This window comes from Macrotis lagotis, chromosome 1, assembly GCF_037893015.1.
Source record: "Macrotis lagotis isolate mMagLag1 chromosome 1, bilby.v1.9.chrom.fasta, whole genome shotgun sequence".
In the NCBI taxonomy this organism is placed as follows: domain Eukaryota; kingdom Metazoa; phylum Chordata; class Mammalia; order Peramelemorphia; family Peramelidae; genus Macrotis; species Macrotis lagotis.
Window position 1 is genome coordinate 928042584 of NC_133658.1, and position 18824 is coordinate 928061407.

At 36.5% G+C, this 18824-nt stretch overlaps 1 protein-coding gene across 1 annotated transcript in view; it reads right to left on the bottom strand.

Annotated features, from left to right (window-relative positions):
• Positions 1 to 4831: 4831 nt before the first annotated feature.
• LOC141510156 (uncharacterized) overlaps positions 4832 to 18824 on the bottom strand; it is a 63454-nt gene continuing 49461 nt past the window's right edge. The window contains 3 exon segments of the mRNA XM_074220181.1: positions 4832 to 7773; positions 10501 to 10569; positions 11299 to 11425. Of these exon segments, the coding sequence (XP_074076282.1) occupies positions 6221 to 7773; positions 10501 to 10569; positions 11299 to 11425 (1749 nt within the window). The 3' untranslated portion in view covers positions 4832 to 6220.

The following is an 18824-nucleotide window of genomic DNA, read 5'->3' on the forward strand; positions in this document are numbered from 1 at the left end:
TTATAAATTTCAACAAGTGTCATTTTGTTATTTTCAAGCTTAGCTTTCTCAGCTAAAGCCCATTTTGTTGTTCAGTCATTGCAGTAATGAATGATTGTGATCCCATGTGCAGTTTTCTCGGCAGCGATACTAGTGTGGTTTATCACTGTCAGCTCATCTTACACATGAGGACACTAAGGCAAATAGGGTTAAATAATTTGACCAGGATCACAGGAAAGTGTCAGGTCAAAATTATACTTGGGTTTAGAACTAATTAGCGTTGCTCTATTCACTGTACTGCCTAGCTACTCAAAAATCCCATTTGAGATTGCGGTCAGTAGATGAATCAAAGTGATCTTTGATGGATGATCATCTCTCCCATGTCCCCAACCTATTGCTAGCTATCACTCCCCTTCATATGAGCCAAACTTAGCTTCTTGCTATTCCTTACATATACCACTTCTCTTTATCTCTGCCTGTGCAAAAGCTGTTTCTCATCTCTGGAAAGCATTCTCGCTTTACCTCCACCTCATAAAATCCTTAGTTTTCTTCAGAGCTCCAATCAAGGACCATCCCCTAGGAACCCTTCCCTACTCCCTGCAGCTGATAGTACTGAACCACTCCACTCTATTCCCCTTTATTTATTTTGCATATATGTATAGATACACACTTTTATAAATGCATATATAGGAACATACAAACTTCATTCATTTATGTATGTTTATATACATTATGCAAATAGAATGTACACTTGATGCAGAAACTTTAATTTCTGTGTATTCATTGTGAGTGGCTTATATAAGGACTTAATGAATATTTGTTGATTGTTTACTCCTACATCTGATGCAGAAAAAAGGACTGCCAAGAACTTGAGAATGCTGAAGTCTTGAATAAGCATTCTTTTTTAAAGAAATTATTAAAATATATGTAAATATGCATACATATATAAATCATATATGTCTATGATAGATATAGGAGGTAGCATGGTATTGTAATAAAAGCATGGAGCTGGAGACTGAAACAAGTAAAATATCATAGTTCTTTTTATCCCAGGCAACTTAACTTAATGTCTCTGAACCTCAGACACCACATCTGCCCATCTATAAAACGGGAATAATACTGGCCCTACTTCCCCCTTCCAGGTGTGTTGTTAGGAAAGAATTCTGTAAACTTTGAAATGTTAGATAAAATTCAGGTTGTTATTGTAAAAGGCCAGCTTTATCTGTTCTTTTGTTTTGTGAAGTAGTCATTTTTATCTATGCATTAATTCAAAGATGACCATAAAACTGACACAAAGTCAAAAAACAGGGGCGGCTAGGTAGCATAGTGGATAAAGCACCGGGCTTGGAGTCAGGAGTACCTGGATTCAAATCAGACACTTACTAATGACCTAGCTGTGTGGCCTTGGGCAAGCCACTTAACCCCACTGCCTTGCAAAAAACTAAAAACAAAACAAAACAAAACCAACTAAATGGCACTAAGAAATAGAAAGGTAGATCAATGGCACAGAGTAGACACATTTTACAGCAGCAAATAATTAGAGCAACCTTATAGTTGCAAAAACTTAAGATTATGACAAGTCATTATTTGCTAAAAAAAGTTGTTGAGAAAACTGGAAAGCAGTATGACAAACTAGGCAAAGATTAATCTCACAACATTTGCTAAGATAAGATCAAAATAAATAGGCAACCTAAATATTAAGAAAAATATTACAAGATCTTAGACTATTGGATAGGAGAGCAATTTATAAATAAACAAGATAAGAGAACAAAGTTAGGTATAAAATGGATAATTTCAATTACATTATATTAAAATATAACCAAGATCAAAAGGAAAGCTAAAAAAATTGAGGGGAAATACTTAAAGTCTTTCTCAGAGAAAGGTCCATAACTAAAATATATATATAGAGAGAGAGAGAATTTTAGCAAATCTCTAAGAATGAATCATTTGCCAATTTAAAAAAAATGGTCAAAAGATGAACAGGCAGTTCATTACAAAAAAAAACTGCTCTAAATCATTAATAATTAGAAAAATACAAATTAAAACACCCTTAAGCTACCATTTTATACCTTTCAGATTGCCTAAACTGATCAAAGGTAAAAACAACAAATATCAGAAGGATGTGGGAAAATTGGCATACTAATTCTTTATTGGAAGAATTGGCAACTGATCTAACCATTCTGGGGAACAAATCTGGAATTATAACCAAAGAGTTAAGAAATATACATACACCCTTTGGGCCAGTAATACTGCTACAAAGTCTATTTCCAAAGATGATTAGGAAAAACAAAGAACCTATGTGTTCTCAAATATTCATATCAGCTCTCATCGTGCTGTAAAGAACTGGACATTTTGCGAATGCCCATCAATTGGGGAATGACTGAACAAGTTGTGCCACTGTGCCATAAGAAATGATGAGCACAATACTTTCAAAAAAGGTTAAAAAGACTTGCATGAAATAATGAAGAGTATTTTGTGTAGAACCCAGAGAACACTGTATACTGTAAAAGAAATATTGTTTGAAGAATGACTTTGAGTAGAGTCATTTTGACTATTATTAACATCCAAATTATGGATAAAGGCACTATCTGCATCCAGAGAGAGGTGGTTAAGTAGAAGAATGCATGGAATAGTATTACATATATATTTCTATTTTTGTTTAGTGATAGACATCTCTGAGGTGGGCAATAGGGATGGAAGGGGAAGAAAAAAGAGGGGAGGGGAATAAATTTAAATGATCATTTTCTTTTGAATTTAAAGAGGAAGCTTTACATAGTGGAGTTTTTATTTCATGTGAAATCAATTTTATCGTTATTATGTTATGGAAAAACTAGTTTTATTTCATATTTAAACAAATTAGATTCTATTCTTTAGATATTTGAGAAATGACTTCTTTATCACAATCACTTGCAAAAAAATATTTTTCCTGAGAATTATTTTACTTCTAATCTTGACTGAATTGATTTTTGTTTTTGCTTTTGGTTTTTTTTTTTTAGGTTTTTGCAAGGTAATGGGGATAAGTGACTTGCCCAACGCCACATAGCTAGGTAATTATTAAATGTCTGAGGCCAAATTTGAACTCAGGTCTCCAAATCCAGTCTCTATCCACTGTGCCACCAAGCTGCCCCTTTATTGCATTGAATTTGTGGGTCCAAAAATCTTCTAAGGCAATTAAAATAAGCCATTTCATGTCTTAGAATGTTCCTTATTCCAGTTTTGGTTATAAATTCTTCCCTTATTTGTAAAACTGTCAGGTAAATGATCACTTGCACCCCTAATCAGTTTATGGGATCATACACTATGTTGAAATCCTGCAGCCATTTTGCCCATCTCTTAGTCTACTGTAGATGATGATGATGATTTATGGCTCTGCCATACTGTGCTACACCAGTTTTCCCAGGAGTTTTTAGTCAAATAAAAACACTGGATAACTAGAGTCATTTACTATTGTGAGATGTATGTCTAGTCTGGTCCACTGATCCATCACTCTGCTATTTAGCAAGAACCTGTTGATTTTGAAGATTGCCACCTTATACAGTTTGAGATCTACCTGTGGATCATGAGAACTATGGCAAGACAACCAAGTCAGCTGTTCTTTGGAAGGTCTCTGGCAGAAAGTGGGCGACATGTAAAAGGTCAGACCATCTTTCTAGTCTCCTTCAACCTTTTGTTCTTCCTCTCTGAACCAGGGACCCAGCGTTTCACTGATCCTTCATGAAGACCTGCCAGACTCAGTGACTTTAAAATGGCTGTTTCTTCAGGTGGGAATAATGTTCTCCTCCCCTAGGCTTCCTTCAAAGCATCAGCAAAAAATCTTTGTTTCTAAAGCAAAAGATTTCTCAGGGCCCTCAAATTTTAAGAGCCTTCCCCCTTGGAGAGGTTCTACCATCCATACTAGAGAGTGTTGATCTTTAATAACTCATCCCATTACCTCAAAGGTCACAAGGTGTGCCAATATACTGATGGGGAGTTTCATCTTTGTGGAGGTCTTGGCATAACTGAGGGAGACCTCCTTTTAGCTCCTGTCCTTGTACTGAAAAGGGGGTCTCTCCCTTCTTTTATTGGACAAGGTAGGGGTGACTTATTAGATCCTGTCTTCTTGATGCAGGGAAAAGATAGAGAATTGTGAATTCGCAGAAACAAAATCTGCTAAATAGGTGGAAGCTCCTCCTCTTGAGATTTTTGCCTCCCTTGGATACTCTTCTTCACCCTGATGTATCTTATCTATTTTCTCCTTCACCTAAACTTGGCCTGGACCGTGGCGGGCAGGAAATGATGTGTTAAAATTGGACACCAAGTACCTTGAGACAGGAAAGACCAACAGTGGTAGATTGCCATTGGAAGTTACCTGCTCCAAAGTGTAGAAGACCCCTCCCAAGTACCATCCTCTGTCTAGCCTACAATGGGGGGTTATTTAACAGGAAGCGCTGACCCCTCTAGTTCTCTGGCTCCTTCTGGCCTCCCATCCAGGATGGGCCTTTCTCTGGCTCTTCCTTAAATCACATGAAGCACCATGGGCTTCACCATGTGCCTGGTAAACCCAAGTCTTATGCCTGCCAGTCCTTTCTCTCTCTCTTCCTTTCCAGAATTCAGCTGAGCCTGCCAGCTGACCTGCCAAAATGAATGAGCAATCCACCAGGCTTTTATTAAACTCTTCTTAAGAATTATAACTTCTTTAATATATCTCTATTTTCTTTTACACCTGATTCTTCACAGGTAATAACTGAACTCAAGTAGCTGCTACATTTTGATAGTCAATAGGTATTAAAAATCACAATTGAGGAATCCATCTGGGGTTTGGTTCTCTCTAACCAGACCCTTCCCCTCCCCCTGATGGACACACTGCACTTACCTGTGATGGAGGGCTACGACTCCCAAGGGCCATTCCCTCTGCTCTCCCAGTTTGGGTCAGGAAAGGTCCTTGCAAACTGAGCTAAGGAGGGAGAGGATCCCAGATGGAATGAGGTCTTTCTTTTTCACCCTGGGCAAGAGGCTGACCTATGGGGATATACAGAGATTAGGGCCCACAGACACTGGCTCTCTCCTCAGGGGAGAAACTCCAAGGGATGGAGAAAGACAAAAGGTAGGGTGAAGTTTGAAAAGCAGCTGGTCCCACCCTCTTAAGTCTTCCTTTCTATCCCTCTCCCCTTCACCAAGGTCCAAGAGGGAGCCAAGAAGCATTAAAGGTAGTGGCCTCCCAGATGGGATCAGGTCAGAGTCTCAGTGGCTCCTGATCAGAACTCTCCTTTCCACTGATCCTCTGCCCTCCTTGCATTCAACTGCCAAACTGAAATTAATTAAGACTGAGAAGTAGGTCTGTGTCTCTCCAGACATAAATCTGAATATGGACTTGGTCTCTGTGAATTAGCCTGGGCCCCTCTAAGTGCATCTGCAAGTCTGACTTTCCCAGTTGAATCAACAATGAAACAAAGACCATCCTGAGAAGGCAGGAGGCTGGCCCCTTTTATTAAAGCCCCCCCAGTCAGGCAGGGGGATTAATGCAGCCCAGAAGATAAATGAGAGGGCTTCACAAGGGTGGGGTTGCTAGCAGGGCAATCTAGCAAATCCATTTAATGAGAGCACCAGACAGATTGTTAAAGAGGAAAACCGAATCATTTACACAGGAGAAAAGTCTGAAAGTCCTAGGCAGTGCTAAAGGCCAAGACCCTTGGCTCAACATTTTCCCAGGAAGACCATATGTGTCTCTATCAGGCAAACACTTTTCTTATGAGTTGATAAAACCAAGGAACAGGAATAACTTTTGCAGGAGGGTCAAGTGAGCTCAGAGCAAGCCAAGCTGCCCTTTCCCTGAACTCCCCCTACAGTTCTCAACACCCTTTATCTTAGACAAGAAAACTTCCAGTAGAACCTAACTTTTCCTTTTACTCTATTTTTATTCTAAGGATGAAGGTTCACAAATCCACTAGCAAGGAGAGAGGGGTCTGGCTACTACCTGGAACTTTGTTGGTTCTGACAGAGAACAGACTTTATGGATGGTTAGAGAATCATAAATCAAATCAATGACACTTATGTACCAATGTAGAACCTGACTGATTAGACAGGAAAACTTCTTGTAGAACCTGTCATTTTCTTTTGGATATTTTTTTGGGGGGTGGGCAGGTTCACAAGGCAATTGGGGTTAAGTGGCCTCCTCAAGGCGTGCTGTTGAAAGTCTTTCCACATTGATTACATTCATAAGATTTCTCTCCAGTGTGGTTTCTCTGATGCTCACTCATTACATTCATAAGGTTTCCTCTCCAGTGTGGATTCTCTGATGTATGACAAGACTGGAGCTATGAATGAAAATCTTTCCACATTGATTACATTCATAAGGTTTTTCTCCAGTGTGGATTCTCTGATGATCAGCTAGTCTCTCTCTGTGTGTGAAAGCCTTTCCACATTGATTACATTTATAAGGTTTCTCACCAGTGTGGATTCTCTGATGTTTAGCAAGACTGGAACTCTGTCTGAAAGTCTTCCTACACTGATTACATTTATAAGGCTTCTCTCCAGTGTGGATTCTCTGATGTTGAGCAAGGCTGTAATTCAGTCTGAAAGCCTTTCCACACTGATTACATTTATAAGGTTTCTCTCCAGTGTGGATTCTCTGATGTTCAGCAAGATTGAAGTTCGTTCTGAATGTCTTTCCACATTGATTACATTCATAAGGTTTCTCTCCAGTGTGGATTCTCTGATGTTTGGCAAGACTGGAGCTATGAATGAACAACCTTCCACACTGATTACATTCATAAGGTTTCTCTCCAGTGTGGATTCTCTGATGTTTGGCAAGACTGGAGCTATAAATGAAAATCTTTCCACATTGATTACATTCATTAGGTTTCTCTCCAGTGTGGATGCTCTGATGTTTAGCAAGACTGGAGAGATGGAAGAAACTCTTTCCACATTGATGACATTCATAAGGTTTTTCTCCAGTGTGGATCTTCTGATGATCAGCTAGTCTCTCTCTCTGTGTAAAAGCCTTTCCGCATTGATTACATTTATAAGGTTTCTCCCCAGTGTGGATTCTCTGATGTTCCCCAAGACCAGACCTCTGTGTGAAAGTCTTGCCACATTGATTACATTCATAAGGTTTCTCCCCAGTGTGGATTCTCTGATGATCAGCAAGACTGGAACTCAGTCTGAAAGCCTTTCCACACTGATTACATTCATAAGGTTTCTCTCCAGTGTGGATTCTCTGATGTGCGGCAAGACCAGAGTTTGCTCTGAATGTCCTTCTACATTGATTACATTTATAAGGTTTTTCTCCAGTGTGAATTCTCTGATGTACTGCAAGACTGGAGCTCTGTGTGAAAGCCTTTCCACACTGATTACATTCATAAGGTTTCTCTCCGGTATGGATTCTCTGATGTACTGCAAGACTGGATCTCTCTCTGAAAGTCTTATTACACTGATTACATTCATAAGGTTTCTCTCCATTGTGGATTCTCTGATGTGCGGCAAGACGGCAGCGCTGCATGAAACTTTTTCCACAATGATTACAGAAGTAAGGTGTTTTACTATGGTGGATTCTCTGATATTGAGCATGACTGGAGTTGAACACGAAAGTCTTTCCACATTCATAAGATTTCTCCTCAAGGTAGATTCTCTTAGATCTGGTAATACTAGAACACTTATTGAAAGTTTTTCCATGTTGTGTATATTTATATCCTTTCTCAACAATGTGGGTTCTCTGATGTTTACCCAGATTAGCCCTCTCTTCACTGTAACAAGTATTGCCATTCCAAGACGTCATTTTCAGATTTCTACTCATCTCCTCATCAAACCTGGCTCCATCTGATAGAAACAAATACATACACTTATACACATACATGGGTAAATATAAATATATCCTCTTATTTCAATTAGCAGAAAGTAAAGTAACTGACATTCAATTTCCCCAGTCAAAAAAAGAGGCTTCAAACTTATATGGGCAGAATCAATCACTTAAAAATGCTTTAAGTTTAAACTTACAGGATAATTGAATACACAAGGAAATCCAAACACAATTGTGTTAGATCCTCACGACAAACCTGAGACAACTGCAGAGCTAGCTTTGTCATCATACTTTACAACTTGGGCCATGGGATCAGAATGGCCAAGTGAACTGACCCCAATCCTAGCATCAAAGATTAGAACTCAAACCTGGTGACATCCACTGCACTAGATAGGATGTTCTCCATTGGACTTTCAGTATTTTCATCAAATGTATTTGCATGATGCCAATTTTATTATTTTCTAATTCAGTATAGACTAGTTTTGATGCCCAATTGTGTAGTCATTCAGTATAAATTTCAAGTCAACTTGAGACAAAGATTATTCTCCACTGTCATGAAAAAAATTTCGGTATTATCTATCATAAAATCTATTCAAATCTCCATGGTATTGTGTAAATTATCACAGAAAGGCTCACAATTTGTCTCAATCTACTATCTATAATATCTTTATCTAACATGTTTAAAAAGATGATGTAATTTCACTGAAGAGTCCATTCAACATGATATTTTGGTTGCTAAAGAGGAAACGTCATCATGAATGCCAATCGTTTTTCTTCATCTGAGGTCAAATTAGATTCTTTCCTAGAACATCTCAAACTCAAGAACCCTACTTGATTTCTCTCCCTATACCAGAAGATTTCCTCCTTCACTAATAACATTGTAATCAAATCTCATCATCAGCAATATAATCAAACAGAACAAAATCTTACAAACAGATTTTTTTCCTACAAGGACAGCTGACAGGTTCCCTGATCAGGATCACTAGCCAGCATCTGAAAAATTCATCAACAACTGCATACGAACATACACTACAGAAATCATATTTTTATCAATTTTATTAATCATTACTTATCTTCTACTTGTATACCTATACTAACTGCAGGATAATTTTTTAGAAGAACTGGTTGGCTACCTAAGTCAAGCTTTAGTAGTTTCTGGGAGAAAGTAGCCTATGGTGCAGGGTAAAAGAAGTCAATCAATAAATTAAAGAGCTTTGCTTTCAAAAAGGAAACATAGTTTTGTAAAAAAAAAATAATCTCAAAAGAAATATATGCAATTCCCCCAAATGTTCATTTATCAATTACTAAACTACTTAGCCAATCTAACTACTAATAAGCTACTAATTAGTCCATTACAAAAATATACTGAGCCACTACAAAATTTTTTATCATTCTACTTAGTGATTCTTTTTGTGGACAGGTAAGCAAACTATTAAGGTAAAAGAAATTTCTATCCTTCTAAAGACCTTGTAAAATTCTCTTTCACTTTCCCCTTCACACCTAGGTAAGAGACCATATCATTTTATTCTCTTTGAAAGCCCAATACAGCTGGTGGTACAATAGATGGATATCTCAGATATACACACCCCTGAAAATGGATGAATGGTAGTCTCTTACAGTTACCTCACCAGTGTGAATCCCAATATACTTTTCAAGATGGTTAAGAGAAGAGATTCCCAAACCCAGATTCAGGAAGATTTTACTCTACTCTGGGGTCATAGCTGTTCACTGCATTGATCAGATTCTCTGAAATTGAGCCATTCATCAGATCAGCTCAGACCACAAGGGCCCATTAATTTCTTGGGTCATCACTTCCTCAGTCATTTCTCAATACAGGGGTATCACCTTTGTTTCCAGTTTCCTTTTTAAAACAACAATGAACCCCATTTATAACCATTTCTTGTGCAGGGTGCTTTGACCCTCTATATCTTTGATCTCTTTAGTTTAGAGGTCTCCTTGTGGTTATCACTGAATCAAAGGATATAGAGAGGAATGACTTGGAGGCATAATTGCAATATATATAATAGAATAGGGCACATTCCTACCCTTTCAATGTGAAACCTTGTACCAAAGCTGTTTCTTATAGACAAGTAGCTGGGTCACCCTACTATCTATGGGGAAATTTGTCCCATTCCCCATGTTAATGATAATTCATACCTAGAATGCTCGATCTGGCTTCTCTGAAATACAAGCTCAAACCCCACCTTCTTCTTAAGATTCATCCAGATCCCCTTAATCTTCCTTCTCTTACCTGGCTCCAGTTTACCTTGGATAAAGCAGGTTTTATAGAATTCTGGCCCTGTTATGTTTCCTATGAGCCTGTGAACTTCTTGGGAACAAGGAATCTCCTTATGTCTCTAGTGCTTAGTAAAGGGTCTGGCATATCATAGCCGCCTAAAAAATGCTTCTTGATTTATGAAAGACAACATATAAGACAATCTCAATCCTCTCTAGATAGTTGCAGGGGAATGCCATACTCCAAAATGGCCAACAAAGACTTTGAATGGGATCTCTGAACTACCACTAGAAGGGAAATGAGAGTTCAGGGAGTCTAAGTCCCTCATTTAACAAATAAGGAAACTGAGTCTCACAGTTTCAATGACTTGCCCAGGATCTCACTGCTAAAAAAGTATCTGAAAAAGAATAACAGTCAGGTCTTCCAACCCCCCAAGTCTACAACAACTTCTTTCCTGTCACATCCAGAAGCTACCTGGGGCCCAGCATACACACATCAGTCACTCACTCACCTGGACAGGAGATCCTCAGACCTTCTTGCTCCAAGCGGATGAATAAATTTTCTCTAGGAACTGGAAATCCTGGCCATGGGAAATAAATTGGGAATGAGGATGGAAAGAAACTTGTAATTTCTTCCTCATTGGGGAAAGTGGAATGTAAGCAAGTATCACAAAGTGGTCTCAAAGAAGATTCAAAGAAAGTGTCCAGGAAGGTTATTCATAGGAACTTTGAGGGTTATGGGATGAGGAACAACAAAAAATGTGGCATCAACTTGGAATCAGAAAATTCCAACTTTCTTTACTCCCTCATAGAGCAACGGTCATATTCCATTGCTTTCATTTGCTAGGAATTAGAGGCAGCTGATAGTGCAGAGGAGGGAGCACTGGACCTGGAGCCAAGGAGACAGAGGGTCCCTTCACTGCCCATCTTCAAGGAGAAGCTACAGGATCTATGCTGAGAGACTTTGCAGGCAAAATTCATATCCAGGCAGAGATTAAACTTGCACTGCCTGAGATTATCCCAAGTCTGAGATTCAGGATCACTGGTTTGGTCCTTCACTTAAAGTTACTCAGATGAAAAAGGAGAAACCTTCAGGAGCTACAAAGTAAACTCCAAGATCCCTAGCCCACAACAAAAACAACTCTCCTGAGAAAACCAGGCAGCAGCAGATTCTTGTCTCTTCAAAAGGGAGGTCGGCACTTTGGCCTTTCTAAGAAGTGATGGATGCCACCAATCCTCTACATTAGGGAGGGAGTGAAGATTCTCCTACTAATGACAGATTTAGAGCTCCCAGGGGAAATGGTCTTTACCCAAGAGAAGCAAGTTCTGAGCAATCTCCAGCATGACATCCTTGTGCAGCTGTTTCTGAGCATCATCCAACAGGCTCCACTCCTCTGGGGTGAAGTCCACAGCCACATCCTTGAATGTCACCACCACCTAAAACATCAAAACTCAGAAAACTTAAAAGAGAAAACACACTTCAGAATTGATGCAGGCCAATGCTCATCAATTTAAAGGAGAAAACTGAAGGAAAAAGAAGGGCTTTACCTAAATCTAAAACTCTTTAATAGAATCAGAACCAACACTGGGAATTTTGAAAAGTTCACTGGAATACCAACATATACATTTGCTATTTTCTATTGAAACAAAAGTTGAAAAATGTCTTAATGTGAATTTCTACTGACTATGAGAACATGGAGGAGAAAGAGAGAAGATCTGCTACTTCATCAAAACCAGCAAAAAAAGAAACTTAAGAAAACTGATGAATTTGTGGAAAGCAATCAAAAATGTACATTCTAGAGAACAAATGTATTCTATAGACATTTGACTGAATAGAGGATATAGAAAATAAATTATATCTTCTAAATCCCTGAAATTAATTTTTATCTGGAGAGAAATATGGAATGTTAATGTCATAAAATGCCATTAAAGAACTAAACTGAGTGGTATGAAATTGTTTCCATCCAAATGAAGGAGATAATATTTACTAAATCGAGCTTGAGAGAGCTAAAATATTTTGTTATGGCTCTATAATTGCTTTTATTTCTTCTTTTTCTATACTAAACATTTATTTCTTTTTCCAACTACCTGCAAAGGAGGATTTTAGTGAACCTTTTTTTTTTTTTGCAATGTTTTGTATTTTACATTTTATTTTCTTCCCTCCCCTGAGAAAAAGTTCTACCTTTCTAAACATAGATCCATATTGATCATGTTGTGAGAGAAGGATCGAAAAAGGAAAATAATAGAGAAAAAAAATGACATGATACAGAAGACAACTTTGAAAAATTAAAGATAATCAGCTTTGGGCTTCATTTAAACTCCACAGTTCCTTCTCTGGATATGGATGGTATTTTCCAAAACAAGATGTAAGTCTTTAATTATTGTACTGCTGAAAGTACCAAGTCCATCATGGTTGATCATCACCCATCTTGTTAGCGTGTATAATGTTCTTCTGGTTCTGCTCATCTTATTCAGCATCAGTTCATGTAAGTCTTTCCTCATGATTTCTTACAGAATAATAGTGTTTCATCACAAACATATATAACAATTTGTTCAACTATTCCCCAATTGATGGAAGATTCCCTCATTTTCCATTTTTTCCCACTACCAAAAGCTGTTATGCAGATTATTCGAATTGCCATCTGTGGAGGGAAGGGGCAAGGGAATGGGGGGGGGGGTGCAAAATTCAAAACCATTTCAAGTAATGATAGATACAAACTAATACATAATTGGGAAACCAAAAACATATTTATATAATGAAGAGCTGCTATGAATATTTCTATACACGTGGAATGTTTACCCTTTCTCAAGATCTCTTCCAAATAGAGACCCAGTAGTGGTATTTCTGGATCAAAAGATATGCAAAGTTTTATCGCCCTTTGGACATTATTCCAAACTGCTCTCCAGAAAGTATGGATCAGTTCACAATTCCACCAATAATGCATTATTGTCTCACTTTTCCCTCAGCAACATTGATCATTTTCCTTTCTAGTCATATTGGCCCATCTAATAGGTGTGAGTTGGTACTTCAGAGATTTTTTTAATTTGCATTTCTCTAATCAACAACCTTTTCTAAAATGGGGATAGTTAAGGATTCAATTTACTCTTCTTTTAACCTGAGGTTATATTTTTGTAAATATTCATCATGTTCTCTAAGATTTTCAAACTCATAGGCATACAGTTAAACAGTTCTGAATGTTTATTTCTTCCTCATTAGTGGTGAATTCACCTTTTTAATTTTTAATACTAGTTTTCTTTTACTGGTTTTTAATTTGGTTTATCTTTTTTTAAATCAAATTAACTAAAGCCTAATCTATTTTTTTCATAAAACCAACTCAGGCTTATTTATTAACTTAATAATTTTTCTTCCTTAAGACTTTGTTAATTTCATCTTTAATTCTCAGAATTTCTAATTTCTTTTTTAATTGGAGATTTTTAATTTGTTCATTATCTAACTTTTATAATTGCATTCCCAGTTCATTGATTTCCCCCTTCTCTATCTTATTTATGTAAACATTTAGAAATATAATATTTACCCTAATAACTACTTTGGCTATCTCCCATAAGTTTTGGCATGTTGTCTGATTACTGTCATTCTCTTGGATGAAATTATTAATCACTTCTATGATTTCTTGTTTGAACCACTTATGCTCTAAATCTATGTTATTTAGTTTCCAATTATCTCCAGGTCTATCTCTCCATGGCCCTTGGACTTGAATGTGCTTTTTACTGCATCATGGTCTGAAAAGAGTGCATTCAATATTTCTGCCTTTCTGCATTTGATTATGCAGTTTTTATGCCCAAATACATGGTCAATGGTTGTGTGGATGCCAGGCACTGCAGAAAAAAAAGGTGTGTTCCTTTCTATTCTTATTCAATTTTCTCTTAGAGGTTGATCAAGTATAAGTTTCTTAAACATTCTATTCACCTCTTTAACTTCCTTTTTCTTTATTTTTTGGTTAATCTAATTCTGAGAGAGGTAGAGATTCCCCACCACTAGACTTTTGCTGTCTATGTCTTCCTGTAACTCAATTAGCTTCTCCTCTAAGAATGTGGATACTATACTGCTTTATGTGAACATGTTTAGTGTTGAAATTACTTCGCTGTCTCTGGTACCTTTTAGGATGATATCTTTTCCTTCCTTATCCCTTTTAATGAGATCTATTTTTACAACTGCTTTGTCTGAAATAAGAATTGCTACCCGTGCTTTTTCCACTTAACATAAAGCATAATATATTCTGTTCCAGTCCTTTGCCTTTGCTCTCTATCTATCTCTCTGCCTCAAATGTGTTCCTTATATACAGCATATCATAGGATTTGGGGTTTTAATACACTCTGCATTCACATTCTACTTTATGGAAGTGTTCATCCTATTCACAGTTATTATTACTACAATCATAATAATAATAATTACTTCATTACCCTTCATGCTCTCTCATCTTCCTATGTATTTACCCCTCTTTTCACCTTCAAAAATCTCTTAAGAGGTTTGATTCATGTTGGCTCTTAGGGCAAACCAGTAGTTTCAAACAGGGTCTGAATTTTCTCTGGAGTCTTGGCCCTACCTTAACAAAGACTTAAAATCAAATCATAGCTTGAGGAAATGAGCTAGAAACAGAAGGGGAAAAAAAAGTGAACATAAATAGTGACTGTGGTCATAAGGCAAAATAAAATATATACTCAGAGGGGAAGATAACAAAGTCAAAGCTTCTACGTCCAAAGCCTCAAAGAAAAATATCAATTAGTTTCAGTCAATGAGGGAATTCAAAAAGGATTTTGAAAATCAACTAAGGGAGATATCAGATTGGGTCAAATGGAAAAAGATGTAAAAAAAGCCAATAGAGAAGAATGCCTTAAAAAACAAAATTGGAAAATGAGATGCAAAAATTCACTCAAGAATACCATTCCTAAAAATAAAAATCAATCAAGGTGAGGCTAATGGCTTTGTGAGCAATCATGAAACAATAAAACCAAATAAAAAGAAAGAAAAAGAAAAACTAGAAGAAAATGTGTGATTTCTCAATGGATAAATAACGCACTTAGCAAATAGATCCAGGAGAAATTATTGGACAATCTAAAAGCAATATTCAAAATAAAGAGCCTAGAATCATTTCCCAAGAAATAAGCAAGGAAAACTATCCTGATATTCTCAAAGAAGAATAGAAATTTTAAAAAGTCCAGAGATCAACTCCTAAAAGAGAGTCCAAAATGAAATCTGCCAGGAATATTATAGTCAAATTTTGGAGATCCCAGATCAAGGAGAAAATAGAGCAAGTAGCTAGAAAGAAAATTCAATTCACAGGGAATCACAATCAGGATTACAGAAGATTAAGTAGTTTCTACAATAAGGGACTGTAGGGCTTGGAAAATGACGTTCCAGAAGGCAAAAGAGTTTGGTGTACAATCAAGAATTAATGACCCAGAGGAGGCTAGGTGGTGCAGTGGATAGAGCACTGGCCCTGGAGTCAGGAGTACCTTAGTTCAAATCCATCCAGCCTCAGACACTTAATAATTTGTGACCTTGGGCAAGCCACTTAACCCCATTTGCCTTGCAAAAACCTTAAAAAAAAAAAAGAATCAATGACCCAGCAAAATTGAACATACTCTTTCAGGGGAAAAGATGAACATTCAAAGAAATAGGGGACTTTCAGACTTTCCTAATGAAAAGGCCAGAGCTAAATAGAAAATTTGATCTTCAAATATAAGACTCAAGTGAAACTTAGGAAACGGAAATCATAAGGGACTTAATAATATTGAACTACTTATATTCCTACATGGGAAGATGTTACCAATAACTCAAATGAACTTTCTCAATTTTTAGGGCAGTTAGAAGAAGCATATACAATCAAGTCACAGGGAGAAGATGAATATGAAAGGGTAATATAATGAAAAGATGGAGTTAAGAAATGGAGAGCAATGTCCTGGGAGAATGGGAAATGGGGGATAGAATGGGATAAGTTACAACACAAAGAAGAGGCCAGAAGAGGCTTTTAGTGGAGTTGGGGGGGGGGGGGGGAGTTGAGCAGGTATGAGTGAGCCTAACATTACATTAGCCCAGAGAGGGAATAATATACCCACACACATACACATACACAGTTAGATACAGAAATTTATCTTATCCTAGAAGAAACTAGGAGGGCAAGGAGGTGGGAGAAAGGGGTAGAGAAGGTGATAAAACATAGGGAATATTGTAGGGCAAAGCAGTCAAATGAAAAATCCTTTCAAGGAGGGACAGGATGAAAGGAGAGAGAGAATAGAATAAATAGGGGTAGGGGAACAAGATGGAGTAAATCAAGAGCTATCCCCCAAATGATAAATGCTCAAAAGATATGAAGTTTTCAAATGAGGTTATCAAAGTTATCCATGGTCATTTTTTTAAAAAAATGTCCTATTTTACTATCAATTGTAGAAATGAACAAATGAACAATTCATTAGATTAGCTAATGGGGCAGAAAGAGAAAATGACAAATGTTGGAGGAAATGTTGGCAGAATTAGATGATAATGCACTGTTGGAGAAGTAATTTGGAACTAAGCTCAAAGGGCTATAAAACCATGTCTACCCTTTGACCTACAAGTGCCACCATCAGAAAAGATGAAAAAACACAAAGGAAAAAGACCTACAAGCATAAGGATATTTATAACAGCTCTTTTCTTGTGATGAGGAACTGGACATTGAGGGAATTCCTATCACTTGGGGAATGATTGAACAACTTATGGTGAGTGATTACAACTGACATACTACTCTTCAATGAAAAACAATGTGCGGTATGGTCTCTATCAAACCAGGAAAGACTTTCATCAGTGGATACAAAGAGAAATGTACTTTATACAAAGAAACAGGAATGTTATATAATGATCCCTTCTGAACAATGCTATGACTCAAGACAATTCTAAAGACCTTATGGTAATACAATGCATCCTCAAAGCCAGAGTTGTTGGTGACTCATTACAGATTGAAGCATACTTTATTTTGCTTTATTTTTCCTTTGGAAGGAATGGGGGATATGCTTACCTTCACAACAAGACTATTATAATGTTTTCCATGACCACATATTTTTAGCCTTTTAGATGTCATGATGAAATGCCAAAAATCTTACAGTGAAAGCCAAATTTTGCATAAAAAAGTGATTACAGTAAAAGAAAGCATTTTAAAATGTTTTTAATATTAAAGATTTCCTTTCAATATTAACTACTAACTAAAGAGTATTTAAATATTAATGCCCTGTTGAATTTTGAAATATTAAATTATACTTTAATTACATATAATACAATTACATGTGAAATCCTAAATTTAATATGCATCAACATTTGTTAAAAAACTGACTCTAGACAGTATAATATACCTGAGAATATACCTGACAAAAAAGTCCAGGAATGATGTGAACAAAATTACAAAATTTTTTTATACAAAGTCAGATTTAAATAATTGAAGCACTATTAATGGTTCAGGGATAGATAGGGCCAATATAAAAAAATGAGTTGAAAAAAATCAGAACATTCCTTTGAAAGAAGAAAGTCAAAAATATCATTTGCCAAAACAAATCAGAATAGACACACAACCTATATATTAACAAAAAATTTACAAAAAGATCTAAAGAATATGAATTATTACTTATCAAACAATTTGGATAGGAAAACAATTTATGAATAAACACAAGATGAGAACAAAATTAGGTATAAAATGAATAATTTCAATAATATTATATAAAAACATAAAGCTCAAAAGGAAAGCAAAAAAATGGAGAGGAGATATTAGGACTGTCTCTTAGAGAAAGGTCATATATATATATATACACACACATATATATGTATGTATATATGTATGTATACACACACACACACACACACACACACACACACACACAAACCTTTTCAAATCTACAAGAATAAAATTCGTTATCAAATGGTCTAAGGGCCTGAACAGGTAGTTTTACAATGAAGTCATTAAGAAAAAATGTTCCAAGATATTAATAATTAAATAAATGTAAATTAAAACAACCTTGAGTATATCTTTCAGACTGTATAAACTGATAGAGGGGCAAAACAGATTTTAAAGGGAATATGGAAAAATCAAATTAGTAATTCATTATTGGAGTATGGGACCTGATCCAACCATTCTGAAAAACAATCTGGAATTATACCAAGGATAATGAAACTGGCAATAGAAGGCCACAATTCCTCTACATAATTCTATTTCCAAAGATGATTAGGGAAGGCAAAGAACCTATGTGTTCTCAAATATTCATAGCAACTCATTTTCTGATAAAAAGAACTGGACATTTGGGGAATGCATATCAATTGGAGAATGGCTGAACAAGTTGTGGCACAAGATTGCAATGGAATACAACTGTGCTATGAGAAATGGTAAGCACAATGATTTTAGAAAAACATGGAAAGATTTGAATCAAATAATGAAGAGTGAAATGTGTAGAACCAGGAGAACATTGTATACAGCAAAAACAACACTGGATGAAGAATAACTTTCAGGGGAAGATTATTAACATTCAAATTAAGGATAAAGACAATTTCTACATCTACAAAAAGAACTGATAAATAGAAATCATGGAATATTACATATATATTTCTATTTGTTTTTAGCAACAGACTTCTCTCAAGTGGAGAGGGAGATGGAAGGGGAAAGAAATTTAAATACTAAAGTTTGACAGAGTATATTTGATGTTTTATGTGCAATCAAGTTTTTATTATATTATGTCACGGAAATAGGTCTTTAGTTTTATATGTAAAAAAATAAATGAGAAGGGAGGCTAGGTGGCACAGTGGATAGAGCACTGGCCCTGAAGTCAGGAGGACCTGAGTTCAAATCCAACCTCAGAC